The sequence below is a fragment of the Andrographis paniculata genome, unplaced genomic scaffold (assembly GCF_009805555.1).
Source record: "Andrographis paniculata isolate CXL003 unplaced genomic scaffold, ASM980555v1 Contig59END, whole genome shotgun sequence".
NCBI lineage: Eukaryota > Viridiplantae > Streptophyta > Magnoliopsida > Lamiales > Acanthaceae > Andrographis > Andrographis paniculata.
Window position 1 is genome coordinate 5864170 of NW_026137594.1, and position 18477 is coordinate 5882646.

The 18477-nt window shown below is 39.1% G+C and overlaps 1 protein-coding gene across 5 annotated transcripts; it reads left to right on the plus strand.

Moving 5' to 3' along the window:
• The first annotated feature begins 1222 nt into the window (after positions 1-1222).
• On the plus strand, positions 1223-18265 carry LOC127257816 (uncharacterized). Of its 5 annotated transcripts, XM_051284286.1 has the most exons (14): positions 1308-1607; positions 1763-1799; positions 2678-3062; positions 3152-3288; positions 4783-4896; positions 5001-5084; positions 14729-14887; positions 15056-15188; positions 15449-15612; positions 15691-15814; positions 15931-16029; positions 16139-16225; positions 16332-17723; positions 17828-18265. In XM_051284286.1, the coding sequence occupies exons 3-13, from the start codon at positions 2745-2747 to the stop codon at positions 17697-17699; spliced, it is 2787 nt and encodes a 928-aa protein (XP_051140243.1). In that variant the 5' UTR covers positions 1308-1607; positions 1763-1799; positions 2678-2744; the 3' UTR covers positions 17700-17723; positions 17828-18265. The 5 variants fall into 5 exon arrangements, with proteins under 5 accessions (XP_051140242.1, XP_051140245.1, XP_051140243.1 ...); XM_051284285.1 differs by having other exon boundaries at positions 1223-1410; positions 16332-18265; XM_051284288.1 differs by having other exon boundaries at positions 1223-1410; positions 2681-3062; positions 16332-18265.
• The last annotated feature ends 212 nt before the right edge of the window (positions 18266-18477 follow it).

The window sequence follows — 18477 nt, forward strand, 5'->3', positions numbered from 1 at the left end:
ATTATCACTGCTCAGGCGAGACTTTGTATAAATCTACTATGTGCAAACACTGGATAGTTGCAACCGCGTGTCAAATACCTGTTTATTGCAAAAAAATAGTAAAAAAGTTTTAGAATTTTTGCATGTACCGACACAAAATTATCTCGAAAATATATATATAAAGGAGAGAATGCAATTATTGAAATGGAGATTTTATTCCAATTGTTCGATATAAAAAAAATAATAAGTGCAAAGGCTATTTTTCCATATATAAATAATAATACTAATACTAATTTATAGTAGTAATGTATTTATTTGAGCGCCACTTTTTTATTTTTTTATAAGAATAATTAAAAAGTCCTATTTATGTGTACACTAATCTCTCGTTTCTGTAATGATGAACCATTTTGTTAGAATTGATATTATTTAATTATTTTTTATATGAGTAGATTTGTTGATATTTTAAATATTTTTAGCATTATTTCTCAATAAAATATATACAATATATATGATAGACAATAAAATTTTATATAATACAAATAAATAAGAAATATATTTTTATTTATTTACCATTAGCATTAGCTTTATAAAAAAATAAAATTTTAAAATAAAAAGATTTTGAGTGGATTTACGAGGTTAAAATTTAATTAAATTAATTTATATTTGTTAAATATATTTAAGGTAGACAAATTTCCTAAAAATAAAAATATTATAATTTTTTTTTAAAGAAAAATAAATGTTTGAACAAAATATATATATTTTTTTATTATCTTAATAAGAATCTAATAAAAATATAAATAAAAATATTTAAAAAATTACACTCCCTTCATGATGTTATATTATGATTCTTTAATAATATATTAATAAAATTAATTGATATATAATACAAATAATTTTTAAAATTAAGATAATTAGTTAATTTAATATAAATTAAAAAGAATTATAAATTTAAAATAAAATTAAAATATAAAATATTTTTTTAAAAATAAAAAATTATATATGAGAAAATAGAAAGTCTGATATCAAATATTTAGGCATTGTTTACGTAACACATTTTACTCATTTGATATTATTTATTTTAAAAAAATATATCATATCAAATATATTTTTTTTTTCCACAAAATATCTTAATTTTTTTTTTTTTCAAATTTTCAAAATTTCAAAAACCACCTAATATCTCCTATCTAAACAAAGCCTTCAAATCAAACAAAAATAGTGATGGAATAATGTGGACGGTAATATTTTGGAGCGAAGGAAAGAACGCAAAAATCCCTAGAATTGGAGTGGAGGACACTCACTCGGACTAGTGTGCGACTGCGACTTCTACTGTTCCCTCGGCCGGTGGTGGTGGTGGTGGTGGTGGTGCATACTAGGAAAGAGGGGTGGCGGTGAAGCGTGGTGGTGGATACCAGGCAGGGCAGGGCAGGGCAGGTAGGGACCTGGTAGAGGGATTGATAACCCCACCGCATACGTATGCATTGACGTGTGTATGCGTATGAGTATCTGTATCTGTATCTGCGCCACTCTCCTCCCTCCCTCTGTTTATCTCCTCCCCCTCCTCCTCCTCCTCCTCCTCCTCTCGGATAATATTTATATACAACCAACTCCCCCCCTTTCCATCTCTTATAGTAAGTAGTTGCTGATTGTAATAATTATTGCTTTAATTCTCACTGCTATTTGTTTGCTGGCATCTGTCCGCCTCCGCCCCGCCCCTTCTCGATTTATTTCTTTATATCTTCTTCAATCTCCTCACCCCCTCCTCGCTGCTACTTTCTTTTTGCAGATTATTGATTTACGCCGGCTCTGCGTTATGCTTTCAGGTACTTTTACCGATATATTTTGCAAGTTTTAGGCCTTTCCTCTTCTATCTCATTTTTCAATTTTTATATCTCCGTCGACTGTACTGTAATTTTTTGGGTGCTTATGTTGAGCGATTCCTACACCGCCGTCTGTCATGCTTCCTACCGTTTCTTTTGCTATTAACTTCAGTTGAATTGCTCTTCCTTCCTGCAAACTGCAAACTGCAGTCAATTGTTGCATGCAGTCAAAACATTGCCTCTTACAAATTCTTGAGACGGTTGTTCATTACTTGATTGGAGGAATACTAGTTATGTCCATCTGCTTTATGTGAATTATTGATTATCAGTGACCTAATTGCCAAGCGCTATTGTGTGGACAATCCTTTTGGGTGTGTTCGGTTGAGAGATTTGGACAAAATCTCACTATTCATCCAAAATTTTCCCCCCAAAAACATCAAATCAAACACCTATTTTTTATTTTTTATATTATACTAAAAATCAATTTTACATTTAAAACATCACATCATCACCTATTTATGTCACATCATACAACTATTCAAATTCAAAATTTTTACTATTCAAATCTCAACTCAAAATCCAAACCCCCAAACAAACACCAAGGACTCCCTTTTGAGTCTACCCAATTTTACCCACTTGATGCATTTTCTAACTCAAGTTTACACTCTAGTTGATACATAAGATCTCGGAAATGGTCATTGATGCACAAGTTCCTTCCTTGTACCAATTGCACCTCAGTGTTTTATATGTATTGAAGAGCCACAAGCTTTATATATTTTGCACAGATGTAATTTGTTTTCATTATCTTAGACATTTATTTGCAACTTGAACTATAGCAATTTTTTCTCCACTTCACTTTCATTTGATCTTGTATGTCCCAGAAGCAATCTCTCTGGCCGAGTAGCATATATCCTATTAGGGACTCCTGAGACATATTTGGGCTGGAAAATGGCAGCCAATCAGCGAAAGAAGCGTATTAATGCTTCCAGTTTTATTGCCTGCACTTCTCGTGAGCAGTATAAGTTAAATAGGAAAAAGTTTCAGTCTCAGCAGCATAAACTGAACATGAGACCTAATATCACTCTTGAATGGGACAAGAGTAAGAAATTAATTGTGTCCAAAAGGGATCAGATTGGTATTGCACAAAGGCACATCATTCCATTCACTGAGCCCTATTCTCATGGCCACAGCACATTGGCTGATGTCATTTCTGTACCTCAGGAGATATTTGATATAGAAAATCTCAAAGAAGTTCTCTCGTATGAGGTAACAGTTATTTGGTTATTCTGATATCGGTTGCTTTCTTAGACCATTTTCTTTATGAGATGCATCCTTTCTGACTGGCATTTTGACAGGTGTGGCAGGGATACTTGTCTGACAAGGAAAGAAACTTTCTTTGCCAGTTTGTACCTAAAGAACCTGATCCTGACAGAACTGTTAGAGATTTGCTTGCGGGAGATAACTTCCACTTTGGAAATCCATTTTTGAAATGGCAAGTGCTGCTATGCTTTCTTTTCTTTTGATATCACTGGATAGTTGAATGCTGCTTTGAAGAGATATCTGTCTGTTTATCAGTGTTCCATGATTTGAATGGCAGATGTTTTTATGTCTTTTGTTATTTCTGCCCATAACCCTGGAACCCTCCTCCCTTAAATTACATTTGTTAATTATTTTCTTAGTGGCTGCTATTTGTTTGACCCTCTTGTAATTGTTTAGGTGCACCGTATAGGTTTGTTAATGAGCTTTGACCTACTTTCCGGTGATCTGTGTATGCCAGCAGTTTTGCATCCAATCTAAGTCCTAGGCAACAGAGCCTGTTCTGTTTTAATAACTGTTCTTTCACTTATCGATATAGCTTTTCACGTTTTAGTTTTTCTTCGCACTTGTTTTCTTTTTTTTCCTCTTCATATTTCTTTACCTGGGGGGAATGGGGACTGCATTTTTTCCTTCATATTTCTTTACTCAAGGAGAATGGGGAATGAATTTTTCTGGAGTGGTCAATTCTATGTTGGTGATTATTATAGGTGTGTTTTTTACTGTGATTACGTTTCTTCAGGTTGTTTATTTAGCGAGCTTTTGAATTTGGTTTCATTCTAATTTGGGGAGGTATCAGATGCTAGGGAGCCAGAATGTATTTATGACAATGATTAGCACCGCATTGTGACTTTTCATGACAGTGATTGTGCTCTCCATCTTTTAATTTGTCAGATGGCTAAGAGTTTGGTGTCTTGTTTTACTAGTTTTCTTAGCGCTCTATTGTCACTTCTGCTTAGATGTTATGCATATTATTTATCTTTTGCTACACTTTTTTACTCTGTTAGTTATTCTCTTCCGATGGCGGCCTTCTGATTTCTTTTCTCCTTAACTACAGCGAGATTAGTGAAGGTATTGCAGTAGGAAATACTTCATATCATTGACCTTTACGCATTTTTCAGGATAGCCATTATCACGATCCTTTCACACGTCTTCCTTTATATTTATTTGCTTTGTTAAGATATTTTAGATATTCAATTTTAGATTTAGTAGATTTGTATCTAGATTTGAGTATATCGAGTCTGTTTTGTATTGCCTATATATGGACCCCTTATTTTGACGATTAATAAGACAATCTCATTATTCTCCCCCGAAATTTCTAACATGCTTTAATGACTTTGATGACTTCACATTGTTGAAATATATGTAAGATTTAGTTCACTCATCATAGATTGGAAAATTATGAAAAAAAAAATAAATATGCTTTTGCAGTAGAAATCTTCATCAGAATGGTTCACTGGATAAAACTTTGCTCATTGTTATATTTTTCCCAACACTAACCTTATTTTTCATTTTCTTATTTAGTTCTACTGGTACCTCTTTAATTATTTTATTTTAAAATTGGTTTCCCTACATTTTTGTTAGAAAGTGTTTTGTTTTCACTCAGCTGAGGAAATGAACTATTGTAACTGTAAGCATGCATTGACTTGATTTGGTTTCTATCTATGGACAGGGGTAAATCACTATGTAGCGGGAAGCTTCATCCTGATAATGTTCTTCTTGAGGGGCAGAAACTCAAAGCTGCCAAGAAGGCATACTACTTACATCTGCAAAAATATCATAATGAGTATGCATAGCACAGTTAACTTGTCTGTCTGTTCTATGATGAATACCTTTTTATCTGTTCTTGAAGTTGTTCTTACACAAACTTGTTTTGTGATTTTTTGCAAGTATAATCGAGATTTTGCAAATGTGGAAGACCAGCTGGCTTAGTTGTAACGATCCTGGAGTGGGAATTGAGCAGCATATGTGGAGGTTTTTTTCTGTATAAGCCCTTTTTTTGCTTTGGCGTGACATTTTGTTTATGGTGTCAGCACCATAATCTACAAACTTCTAAGTTTGGTTCTTTTTCTTTTAATTTATTTTTATTTATACACAGGGCTGAAGGCTTATGTGCTTCTTTTCTTCCCTTGTAATTTCTTGGGGAAATGTAAAATTTGGATGTGTAGAGAAATAGAGGGAAAATATTATTTCATTCCACAAATACATATATACAAAACTATTTAGAAATCTATCCTAACAAACTTAATCTAATTAAATCATGGATATGGATATGGATATGTATATGGATATGGATATAGATATAGATATAGATATAGATATAGATATAGATACGAAACTAACAAATCTAACACTTCTCTCAAGCTAGAGCGTACAAGTCATACGATCCAAGCTTCTTGCAGATAGACTTGGCTCTAGGACCTCTAAGAGCTTTTGTAAATATGTTTGCAAGTTGATCATCTGAGGACACATATTTAGTATCTATAGACCCAGGTAGCATTTTCTCTTTGATGAAGTGACAATCTATTAGGATATGCTTTGTTCGTTCATGAAATACCGGATTTGATGCAATGTGTAGTGCTGCCTAAGTATCACACCATAATTTCATCTTTGTCACATCACAAAACTTGAGTTCACAAAGTAATTGGTTAATCCAAAGAAGCTCACATGTAGCTAAGGCCATAGCGTGACATTCAACTCAGCACTAGAATGCGTAACCACATCTTGTTTCTTACTTTTCTAAGATATTAGATTACCTCCAACAAATACACAATAAGCAGAGGTAGAATGTCTATCGACTGGAAACCTTGTCCAATCAACATCTGAATATCCAACAACTTCGGAGTGATTATGATTTGTATAAAGTAAACCTTTTCCGGGAGACCCTTTAATATACCACAAAATACACATAAATGTCTTCTAGTCACATGGAGACTGCATAAATTGACTCACTACACTTCCGGCAAATGATATATCTGGTTGGGTGATAGTGAGGTAATTAAGCTTTCCAACCAGCCTATTTATATCGCAACATCAACATCAGTCAATGGCTCCCTTTGTCCAGGAAGCAACTTTGTATGTGATCCATAGAGGAATCCACAACTTTACATTCATTTATACCTGTTTCTTCCTCCAACATATCAAGAGCATACTTTCTTTGAGATAGGATAACACCATTCTTTGATTGAGCAATCTCAATTCCTAAGAAGTACCATAGTGGTCCCCAAGTCTTTGGTCTGAAAATATTTTTGTACATGTTCCTTAAACTTTGTAATACTATTTATATCATTTTCAGTGATGACGATGTCATCAACATAGACAATTAAGTAAACACATCGTTCTTCTAAAGAGCGCTTAAAAATACGGTATGATTAGATGAACATTGCGTCATACCAAATTCTTGGATAACAAGACTGAAGTGTCCAAACCATGCCCGTGGAGACTGTTTCAAGCTATAGAGGCGACATACAAGACCGGATTCTCTCTGAGCAACAAAACTAAGTGGTTCCTCCATATAAACCTCTTCTTGCGAAAAGACATTCTTAATATCAAGTTGATGGAGCCACCCACGCATTGCTGCCATAGAAAGAAAACTACGAACAAAAGACACTTTGGCAACTGGAGAAAAGGTTCCGTTATAGTTCTCTCCCTATACTTAAGTAAAGCCCTTTGCAACAAGTCAAGCTTTGAGTCGATTAATGTGACCATCAGGGCTAACCTTGACTGCATAAATCCATTGGCAAGCTACGGGTGTTTTTTCCAGTGGCAACGGAACCAACTCACAAGATTGTTATCATGCAAAGCAGATATTTCTTTCACCATGGCCTGACACCACCCTGAATGACCCAAAGCCTCACGCCAAGAGCGAAGAACAAAGATAGAGTCTAAAGCAGTCATAACACTACACATGGAAGGAGATAAACGGTGATAACTAAAAAAATTATAGACAGGGTTAAGATTGCGAGTGGACCGAGTATCTCGACGTAGATGACAGGTGACGGTGGAGTCGCAACCGAGGAAGATGACGGAACCGGAGATGAGTCATCAATGGGCGCATGTGATAGAGAAGTAGGTATGTTTTGACATTGCCATGTATGTCGACTATAGACCTGAAGTGGAGGCTTAGGAATGAGGGCCATTGGAATAGGAGTCACAAGTAGTGATGACAGAGTTGATGACTATGTGAAGTATGGTGATGACTCAAAGAATGTGACATCTGCACTAAAGTAATATCAACTAGTGAAAGGAGAATAACATCGATATTCTTTTTTTAATCTGAAAGTACCTAAGAAAAACACATTTGACACATTAGGCTGAAGACATGAGAATCTTATGACTTAGTGCAGTAGATGGAAATGATTAATAAGAAAGCATGCTGTAAGGATAGCATCAGACCAAAACTGAAACTGGATATTATAATGTAAAAGAAGGGTACAAGCTATTTCTACTTAATGACGATTGTTGCGCTCAGCCACCCCGTTTTGTTGTAGGGTGGAAGGGCAAGGCGACTGATGAATAATTCCTGAGAAGACCAAATGAGTGGGAAAAATACTCTATACTATTATCACTTCTTAAGACCTTAATAAGGTGTGGTATTGTGTATGAATTTTAGCACAAAAGTTTCTGAATATAATAAGTAATTTAGACATGTTTTTCAATAGATAAACCCAAGTACACCGACTGAAGTCATTAATAAAAGTAACAAAATATTGAAAACCTAGACTTGACTTAAAACGACAAGGACCTCAAATATTTGAGTGAACTAATGCAAAAGGTTCAGATGTACTATTATTGACGCGCTTTGGAAAAGTAATGCGATACTGTTTTCCAAGTCCACATGACTCACATGGTAATGAAGATATTGATGAGAACTAATCGTTGATGGAACATATCAAGAGACTCAACAAAGGCAGTTGCAAAAGTAGAAGATAGACAAGGAGACTTATTCGGGTAATATAGCCCATGAGACTTATGTCCGGTACCAATCGTCCGCCCGTGCAGCGGGCCTGAAGAACAAAGGAACTACTAGTCAATAAAATAGAACAATCTAAATATTTATTAAGTCGACTAACAAATATGAGGTTAAATGGACTTTTTGGTACGTAAAAAACGGACTCAATAGATAAATTAGGTGATAGACAAACCCTACCAATAGCTTGAGGATATGCTTTATCACCATTAGCCAGAGTGACATGTGTTAGTGAGTTTGACGGATGAAAAATATAAAACAAATAGGGATTACCAGATATATATGATCGGGAATCTAGAACCCAGGAGCCTCGTGTAGATTGAGAAATACCGATGAATGAGGTCTGTGCATTAGAAGAGGTGTCAGAACTAGTGAAGGAACACATCATAATCGGCACGACTTATAGTAATGGAGCTAAGGGATGAACATTCATTCAGCAATTGTATTTGTCGTAGGAGAAGAGAGTCCATGAAAATTATAGCAACATCCTTTAGTATGGCCATTCTTATGACAGTAGGTGTACCTCAAATGTAGACGTCTAGTACCAGTTGACTTAAAGAGTCTGCCATAAGAAGTAAGACACGAGGAAAAAAACAAAAGGGTCCAACAAAAAAATTTGGCGTTGGCAGCGGCGGTGACATGCTTAGGCCAGAAAATATAGAGCCTTATCTAAACCCTAATTGGCTACGTTACCATGTAGAGAAATAGAGAAAAAATATTATTTCATTTATAATAAAAGAGAAGGAAGAATACATATATATATATAGAGAGAGAGAAAGAGCTATTTAAAAATCTATCTAGAGAAATAGAGAAAAAATATTATATCATTCATAATAAAAGAGAAGGGAATAATACATATATATAGAGCTATTGATAGAGCACATAAACAAGCAATAGAAAACAATCGAACGGAACAACCAGCTATTAGGCTCCTTATTTCTTCAAATCAATAATAATGTCTTCAAACCCTAGCTGCCTCTTTAAATACTCCTACTAACTTATTAAAAATAAACTAGGTCCAACTAATAATAAAAGTCCAAGCCCAAGCCCAAATTCAATTATAATGTCTTAATTAGAAAGATAAGTAAATAAGTCTAAACCCACGAATAGCAGGTCTAAGCCTGTCCCTGTCGTCGATAGATGCCGAGGCTCCTCTTCTTCTTGCATCTCGATTCCTTGCCCATCTTGATGCTGCTCTCTAACAATTCCTTCCTTCTTCGTATTCACCTTGTCCTCAAGGTCAAAGTCTGGAAACTAATGCCGGAAATGAGCCACGCTCAACCAAGTCGCTTCATCGTCTGGTTGCCCCATCCATTTAATTAGAACTTCATCTTCACCGCGTTGGCCTACTCGCACATTTCGCCAAGCTAAAATAGAGTCGGGTTCGAAGGTTGGACTTACTGGAAACTCCAAGCTGTTTTGTAATTCTGACGCCACAGGATGCTCCCTTACCACACGTCGCAATTGAGATACATGGAATACTGGGTGAATCCGGTTAGATGGTGGTAAGGTAAGCTTGTATGTTGTCTGGTCCACCCTACCTTCTACTGCAAAAGGGCCGTAGAAGCGGGCAGCTAACTTGTGATATGGTCGTTGTGCTACGGATGTCTGTCGATGTGGCCGTACCTTCAGAAAAACATGATCGCCTATTGCGTACTCCACGGCCCTGCGTTGCTTGTTCGCATACTTGGTCATCCGCTGTTGGGCATGCTCTAGGTTTTTCTTAAGATGGTTGATCATCACATCTCGACTGCTTAACACCTCTGCCACCGTTGCCATTTGACACTCCTCCAGCAAGAATTGTCGAATGGTGCGCGGCTCTCTTCCATAGACTGCCTCAAATGGGGACATCCGGGCTGCTGTTTGGTAAGCGGTGTTGTACCAAAATTCTGCCCACGGCAGCCATCGCACCCATTGTTTTGGTTGTTCACAAGTGAAACAACGTAAATATGTCTCCACCACCCGGTTCAATACCTCTGTCTGGCCGTCTATTTCAATTGGGTTCCGGAGCGTGTAAATAGTTCATTCCAGAAGGCACTAACAAATAAAGGATCACGATCACTGACAATGGATCGTGGAATGCCATGCAGTCGTACAATCTCACGGAGAAATGCCTCTGCAATCATACGGCAGTCACCGGTGGTTTCAAGGCAACGAAATGTCCATACTTTGATAGTCTATCAACAACCACCATGATTGATGTGTATCCTCGTGACTTCGGAAAGCAAGTGATAAAATCCTTGGAAACATCCTCCCAAATTTGATTAGGTATCGGTAAGGGTTGTAGTAAACCCGCCGGAGACATACTCCTGTACACGCCGAAACATGCCTCTAAAATGTACATTCATAGCCAAACGTCTATATGTCTGCAATGCCCCTGTATGCCCATCTAAGGAAGTATCATGAAACTCATGTAAATGGCGAGGGATCCAGTGCGAATCTGCAGGTAGCACCAAACGCCCTTTAAAGAATAATCGACCACCTTGCACCTCATAACCCGGACGACTTTTTGGTTGTAATACTGCTTGCATAATGCCTTGGATATGGTCATCACGGCTCTGTTCTTCCAAGACATCTGTCAGTCCCACCCATTCCGGCCCATTTAATGCTGTCAGAGTTCCATCTTCATTTCTACGGGATAGAGCATCTGCGGCGGCATTAGAAATTCCTGTTTTATATTCGATTTCAAAGTTGTAACCCAATAGCTTCGCTACCCAAATTTGTTGTGAAGGCGTCACAATCCTTTGAGAAAGTAGATGCTTGAGGCTACGGTGGTGGTCAGTTTGAACCATAAATTTCCGCCCCACCAAGTAAGGATGCCAATGTTGCATTGCTAACACGAGACCCATCAATTCACGCTCATATGCAGATCTCGTTAGAGTTCGGTCGGCTAGCGATTTGCTGAAATAGGCAAGAGAGCGTCGATTATGCATCAAAACAACACCAATTCCTATGCCAAAAGCATCGTATTCGATCACAAAAGGACGATCAAACTGAGGCATGGCTAGTACGGGAGCTTCGGTCAAGGCCCGTTTAAGGTTAGTAAAAGCAATCTCGGCCTCTGGTGTCCATGCGAATAATGGAAAAGTTGTTTTCTTTAATAATGTAGTCAACGGTCAAGCTAGAATGCCATATCCTCGTACAAATCGTCGGTAATATCCAGTTACTCCCAAAAATCCCCGCACCTCACGGATCAAGCGGGGTCGGGGCCAGTCCACCACTGCACTCATCTTTATTGGATCCATGGCAACACCTTTTGTTGAAATAATATGGCCCAAGTACTCACCTTTACACTTCCGAATGAACATTTGGTCTTTTAGAATCTGCAAAACTTGCGTCAAACGCTCTCGATGTTCCTCCCACGTCTTGCAATATGTCGTCAAAGAAAACAATATGAATCTCCTCAAGAATGGCCTGAATAGGTCGTTCATTGTCGATTGAAATATAGCTGGTGCATTAGTCAATCCAAACGGCATCACTAGAAACTCATAGTGCCCGTTGTGGTCCGGAATGCAGTCTTGTGGATGTCACAAGCCTTCACCCTAATCTGATGGTACTCTGACCGCAAATCAATTTTCGAGAAAATGACCGCTCCTGCCAACTTGTCCAACATCTCCTGAACTACTGGTATAGGATATTTATCTGGAATCGTTACTTTATTTAGTTCTTTGTAATCAACACAAAAACGCCAACTTCCGTTTTTTTTTCTTAACTAGTAAAACCGGGAAGGAAAAGGGGTTTGAGTTTGGTCGAATAATTCCCGCCATTAGCATATCGCTCACCAATTTCTCAATCTCATCTTTCTGAATATGGCTATATCGGTATGGTCGAACCGATACCGGCTTTGATCCGGGGTTCAGCTCTATGCGATGGCCAGTTAGCCGTCTCGGTGGCAAACCTTGTGGCTCCTCAAATATCTCTGTAAATTGTTGTAGGATATCCTCGAGCTGTCCCGTTTTTGATTCTATGGCTCTCATAGGCTCATTTTCCAACACAAGCGACCAAAATTAAGTCCCATGAATTCGACTTAACATCTTCAAGCTTATTGGGCTGCGACAGAGAGCCGGGTCACCCTTCAACAACACTCGTTTCCCTTTCCGCTCAAATGACATCGTTAGGGCTTCCCAATTGGTTCGAACTTCGCCCAGCGTGGCCAATCAGGCTATGCCCAAAATAATATCGACCCCTCCAAGTGAAAATACAAAACTGTCGGTGGTTACCTCGCACTCGAATAAGGAGACCGTAATATCCCGGCACACTCCTGCAGACTCTTGCCTCCGCTATCCCCTAATTGAACTCCAAATTTTCCTGTACGGTCGGGTTGTAGTCGCAAGTCAGATACTAAGGAAGATGATATAAAGTTATGGCTAGCACCATTATCAATCAATACTGTCACTGTCCTTCCTTGCATAACCCCGAGTAGGCGCATAGTCCGCGGACTTGATAAACCCGCCATAGAGAAAACCGGTAAAGTACTCTCTTCTCTAAGTGCATCTGTTTGTTCTTCTGACCACTCTTCCTGTCCAGTGGGTTCGTAGTACTCATATTGTTGAAGGTCCAAGTCCTTTTCTCCCTCCTCAGCAATCATGAATCGCAGTTGTTTAAGGGGACATTCATGTCCCGGTGAATATGGTTTCTTGCAGCGAAAGCACAACCCTTTTGCCCTCGGATTAGCCAAATCTTGGGGTGATAGGCGAGTAAATCAGGCACGGCTCATCGATTGGCTGGTCGTCATTGGCTGTGCTGGTAGGGTTCGATCGGGAGGCTTGGAAATACTACCGGTGGATGCGGTGAGGCTCCCCCCTCTAAATGTCCTCGTTTTCGAGGGATTAGGTCGAGATATGAGGTTCGCGCGCGATGCCTGACTGTTGAAACTTCGGAATGCGCGGCCACTAGCCTGCACCTCGATATTATCTTCAATATCCCTAGCCAATTCCATGGCTGTATCGAGGTCCCCGGGTCTAAAAAGACGAAGTGAACTTCGGATAAAATCCTTTAAGCTCTTCATAAAGTATCCGAGGTAGTGTGCATCTGTCAAACCCGGAACTTGGCTAGCCAGTTGAACAAATAATGTTACATAATTGTCCACAGATCTTCTTGTTTAATATCTGCCAATCATTCGAAGGGACTCCCTTTAAAGCGTGTATCAAATCTCGCTACCAGCACTTGCGAAAATTCTTTCCATATCAGTCCCGGTTTGCGCGAGCGTAACCAGGTTGACCAGTATAATGCAGCATTTTCCATAGCCACCACTGCTGCAGGCACCTTCATCTCCGGACTTGTGTTATGAATTTCAAACTATTGATTCGCGCGGGCTAACCATCCTATCGGATCCGAACCATTAAAAGAATGGAAGTTGCATAGGGCCCGACTGCAATCGGGAGTCAACCGCCGGCTGTAGTGGCACCGCGGCCGTGGGCAGCCGTGTTGGTTGCAGAGGTGAGGGGGCGGCGATGTGCCTCCCTCCGTCGTCGCGCTATTCTCCCCATAGTGGCCTATCGCCGATTGCTGCGATCCAGAGGGTGTCAAAATCATTTTCGAGAATTCAGTGAGAGTCGCCATGATCTCACACAGTTGGATGTTAGTCGTCTTTCATATTCTCCTTCATCTCGGCTTGATCAACCTCAAGTTTGTCCAGTCGCTCTGCTGTAGATCGTGTTGTTGCCATGACAACGAGATCGGGATTCGGCAGGTCGGACCAATTGATAGAGCACATAAACAAGCAATAGAAAACAATCAAACGGAACAACCGTCTGCCCAAAAGCCACCAGGCTCCTTATTTCTTCAAATCAATAATAATGTATTCAAACCTTAGCTGCCTTTTTAAATACTCCTACTAACTTATTAAAAATAAACTAGGTCCAGCTAATAATAAAAGTCTAAGCCCAAATCCAATTATAATGTCTTAATCAGAAAGATAAGTAAATAAGTCTAAACCTGCGAATAGCAGGTCTAAGCCCGTCCTTGTCGTCGATACACCAATAATGGCCGAGGCTCCTCTTCCTCTTGCATCTCGATTCCTTGCCCATCTTGATGTTGCTCTCTAACAGCTATTTAAAAATCTTTCCAAACAAACTAAATCCAATTAAATCGTAGATATGAATATGAATATGAATATGGATATGGATATGGATATGGATATAGATATGAATAGAGATACGAATCTAACAGGATGAATGTCTCAATTGAGTAATTAAGCAGTGTCCAATAGGATGATCTCCGACGTTTTGAGATCCCTTGCAACTTATTTGTTTTATAACTTCCCATTCTTGCATTTTGTAAAACTAGCAGTTCATGATTGGTTTTTAGTGGCTTATTTGAGAGATATACCATCATAGCCCTACCATGTGTGTTTGTTGTATATGTTGCGGCTGTATCCAAATGCATATGCTTATGATAGAACCCGTATCAACAAAACCAAGCCATGTTTCTGAATGTCATATTCATCACCTCTGAGCTCTAGCCATGTGAATAATACTGCTCAGAACATTGCATTAGTGGTGTTTTATTTGCTGACATAATTATTAAATTCTCTATAAATGTTTGTTTACTTTGATGATCCGTATCTTGTCCAAGTCTAGGTGCATTGTGCTGTAATTTGCTTTCCTTGTTGTTGACTCGAGAAAATTATTCAAAATTGCTAATGCAGTACTTCTAGGAAGCACGCAGGACAAAGCATGCTCCCATCTGAAACTGGATCCTATGGTACTGAAGAGCACCTTGGTGCAACATCTGAGTCCTGTTCTTATATAGATTCTGAGGTGGTTTGTAGCAGTGACAGTCAGAAGCATGAAAATTCTCAAAGAAGGTGCTTTGTTCTAATTTTCTGTGATCTCTATCAATGTACCTTAGAAAGACTTCTATATATGTGATCATCTATGTATTTCTTGCTGGCTTAGGCTGTTGGGACAGTTCATTTCAGTTTGTTGAATTAAATGCTGAAGCTCTTAAAACTATGCCATGTTTTAATATGCAGAAAGTACTCATTCAGCAACAGAACTGATCGCTCCAATGAACTGAAGGGAACTTCCGTACTGAAAAAGGGGATAAAGATACGTAAGCGTAATATTCATAATGCTGATGGGACGGAATATATGTCCTATATTAAGGTGGTTTACACTGGGATTACTTTTATTTCACTTGTTGATCACTTAATTTTTAGGAAAGCTAGTTTATCTATCTTTTTTCGTTCACTTTAAGGACCTCGCCTATAATAAAGCCATCTGTTCCAGAGTAGCTCTCTATTTGTGTACTTGGAGTGTTTTCTTTTTTTTTTTTTCTGCAAAGTGGCCATTTTGTCAGCTTTTCATTTCGGAGGCTATTTTTGTTTTACTATTACAGCTAATGTTTACTGCATTAAGTTCTGCAGGTCAGCAAGGAACAGCATGAACTTGTTAAAAGCTGCATGAAGCATGCTGGTAATAATATTCAGCCAAAATCTCTAGACAGTGTTTTAGGTTGCATTGATAATCTGAACATACAACCGTTTGAACGATACGAGGAAGAAGTTAGAAATAAATTGCACAATCATTGGTTAGTTATTTCAATATTTTGGATTTGCAGTGAAACGGTGAAGCTTTGTTATGTCATGGACTTTTAATTATGTTGCAGGTTGAAATTGGCAAGAAAAGAGATTCCGAAAGGTTTTTCTAACTGGGAGAAAAGACAACTTCAGAGACAAGGAGTAATACGTTCCCTGCATGAAGAACTGACACAAAAGCCGGGGCACCAGTTGGTTTGATGTCATCCTTTCTTGTTCCATGTTGATTAAACTCATTACACTTTTATCCAGGGATTGAGGAAATGCATTTTTTTTTTTTTTTTCCAAAAAAAATATGTTGTTCTCTGTAGGTTTCTCTGGATGGGGGCAAACATGATTTTCATAATAACAAGCGGATGCGTTTCTCAGATGATATGGGTCAAGAAATTCTGTCTTCAAACACATTTGAGGTTTATCATCTGCCCCGGCTTCTTGATACATGAATATATCTGGTTTGAATTATTACATTGGAAGAGACCAATTTGTCATGGATTTCTCCGTTTCTGTTTTGGTGCTCAGTGTGTAGAGAAAGAGCTGACAGATGACTTACTTCAGGAACAGACTGGTAGTGAAGGGGAAGTTCATAAGATATTCACAGGAATGAAGGTTTGTATGATTGCTCCATTCTGTTCAGGCTTCTGGTATTGACTAATTTCATTGCCTCAATACTCTTTGAAATTGACTTTCCTGGTGTTCTCTGAATGATGATTAGGATGAAAAGGAAATCAAAACTGGCAATATATATGAGCAACAAATTCATCCCCAAACAAGAAACATGGAGGATGAGGATGACAATGTGCCCAGCCATGTGCTCTTTCAGGATCCCAATGGAAAGCCGAGTACTTCTCTTAATAACGACCCCAGGAGTACAATAGTAACACCACCTAATCCCAGTTTACGGAAGCATCAGCACCAGCACCAGCATCAACAGCCAATTAGCTCTTTTAATTGCAATCCTCACAGCAATTCCATGAAGATTGAATCCAATTGTGATAATACTTCTGCCAAAACAAATGGGGATCCTCCAATGTTATCACAGTACTCGGGGATTCTGAACAATGTGGATATTCCTGTTAACCAGGGGGTTCTACTGCCATCTGTGTGTGACGTTTGGCCAGTTCTGGATGTCCGTGGTTCCTATAATGAAGCCACTGCAGCTAATGCAGGTTATATGCCTTCCCAAGAGTTGGCAATTGGGCACCCACAGTTTCTGCAGGAGCGGTTTCTTGATCTTGAAAATAATAGTCGGGGTAAAGATGCTGGGAATGAGATGCTCCATCGACTCCCTGAGGACATCCCTTTCTTTAGTTCTTACTCTACTCAAGATCGAAATGAACTGCTGCAATCTTTTTTCAAGGGTCAGAGCAATAATATGTCATACCATCATCAACAAAAACAGGCTGGCTTAGATTTCCAGCCTGGTACTGATCTAATACTGGAGGAAGGTCCCTTTACTGAATTTAGGGATCAGCATCATCCATCCATACCACTGGATCCAAGGCAGAAGAGACCAACTGATGTGTATATAAATCAGAACATTCAGGAGACTGTGTATTCTGGAGGGCATTTTGCTGTTCCTCGGCAGGAGGAACTACCTGTTAATATTCATGATTGGGGAAGCGCCAGTGGCACTAAAGCAAGTATGGTGGCTCCATCCCAATCTCATGTGAGCAGCGGTGAGTTGAATTCAAACTGGTGTACAGGGGAGAATGGATGGTCCTCCTTTGAGATCGCTGTAGGAGTGGGCCATAACTTTGTCAGTGGAAGTAGCTCAGATCAGACTCTATTTAGTGTCATATCCGAATGCAATGAGCTACGGCCACAGGCCAGCAGTGAGTTGGTGGGGCCAGCTGAACTATTGGTGCAGGACGGAAACCACGGTGGGATTCCCTTGAGCAGAAATTTCTTACAACAGTCACCTAACCGACTTAACTACTTTGGCAGCCAAGATGCCATCAGTGCTGGTGTTAAGATGAATAATAACCTTGGATGGATTGGAATGCCACAGCAGAATTCTGGAATGCAGGGCTCTATTGGCAAGCCCTTTTTAAGATGGTGGAATAATCATCGCCAAGGGTAAAAGCAGACTACGGAAGTTGAGGAGGTAGGAGTCCATCCAGCTGCATAACTTGTGGTACACTATTTCCATACCTTGGCTTCTGAGTTTGTTGAGCCGGCAAGGGCGGACTGACCTGACCTACCTTGCAGGAGGGGAGAAGCTTGGAGCGGGTGGTGAGGGAGGGTGAAGAAGAGTTCAGTTGTTGCGCATATAAGTTAGAACTTAGAAGAAGAAGAAGAAGAGGGGTTGTGGATGGATGGAAGGCGTGCAGAGCTGTCTGTCCCTTTTAAATACACACACCTGGCTGGCAGGCTGGCTGGATTTATCCATCTATCTTGTAACCTTTTTTTTTTTTTTTTGTTGCTTTCCGAACGCAATGATGGTAACTTTTGTATTTTGTCTGCTTCCAATGGCTAGTGAGCGCTGTGCTGTGTTGTGCTGTGGGCGGTACATAATAGGGTGGAGGGAGAGAGGAGTGCAGTGGTGGGGTGTAATTGTGTAGCATTATTATTTATGATACATGATGAATAGCAATAGCAGTAGCAGCAGCAGGGAGGATGAAGAAGATTGGAATGGGTTCTGTAGAAGAGAGGTTTAAGTTCGTGTTGGTTGGAGGAACGAGGCACTGACAGCAGCGGGCATGCATTTTGTTAATAACAAGGCAAAATAGCAAAATTTTTCCCCGTGATTTTATGAATTTGCTGCTAAAATTCTAAAAAATTTACTTGTGCTTTTCAAAATATTGCACATTCTTCCCTCTTTTTAAATTTGACTAACAAGACAGTTATATCCTTATTTA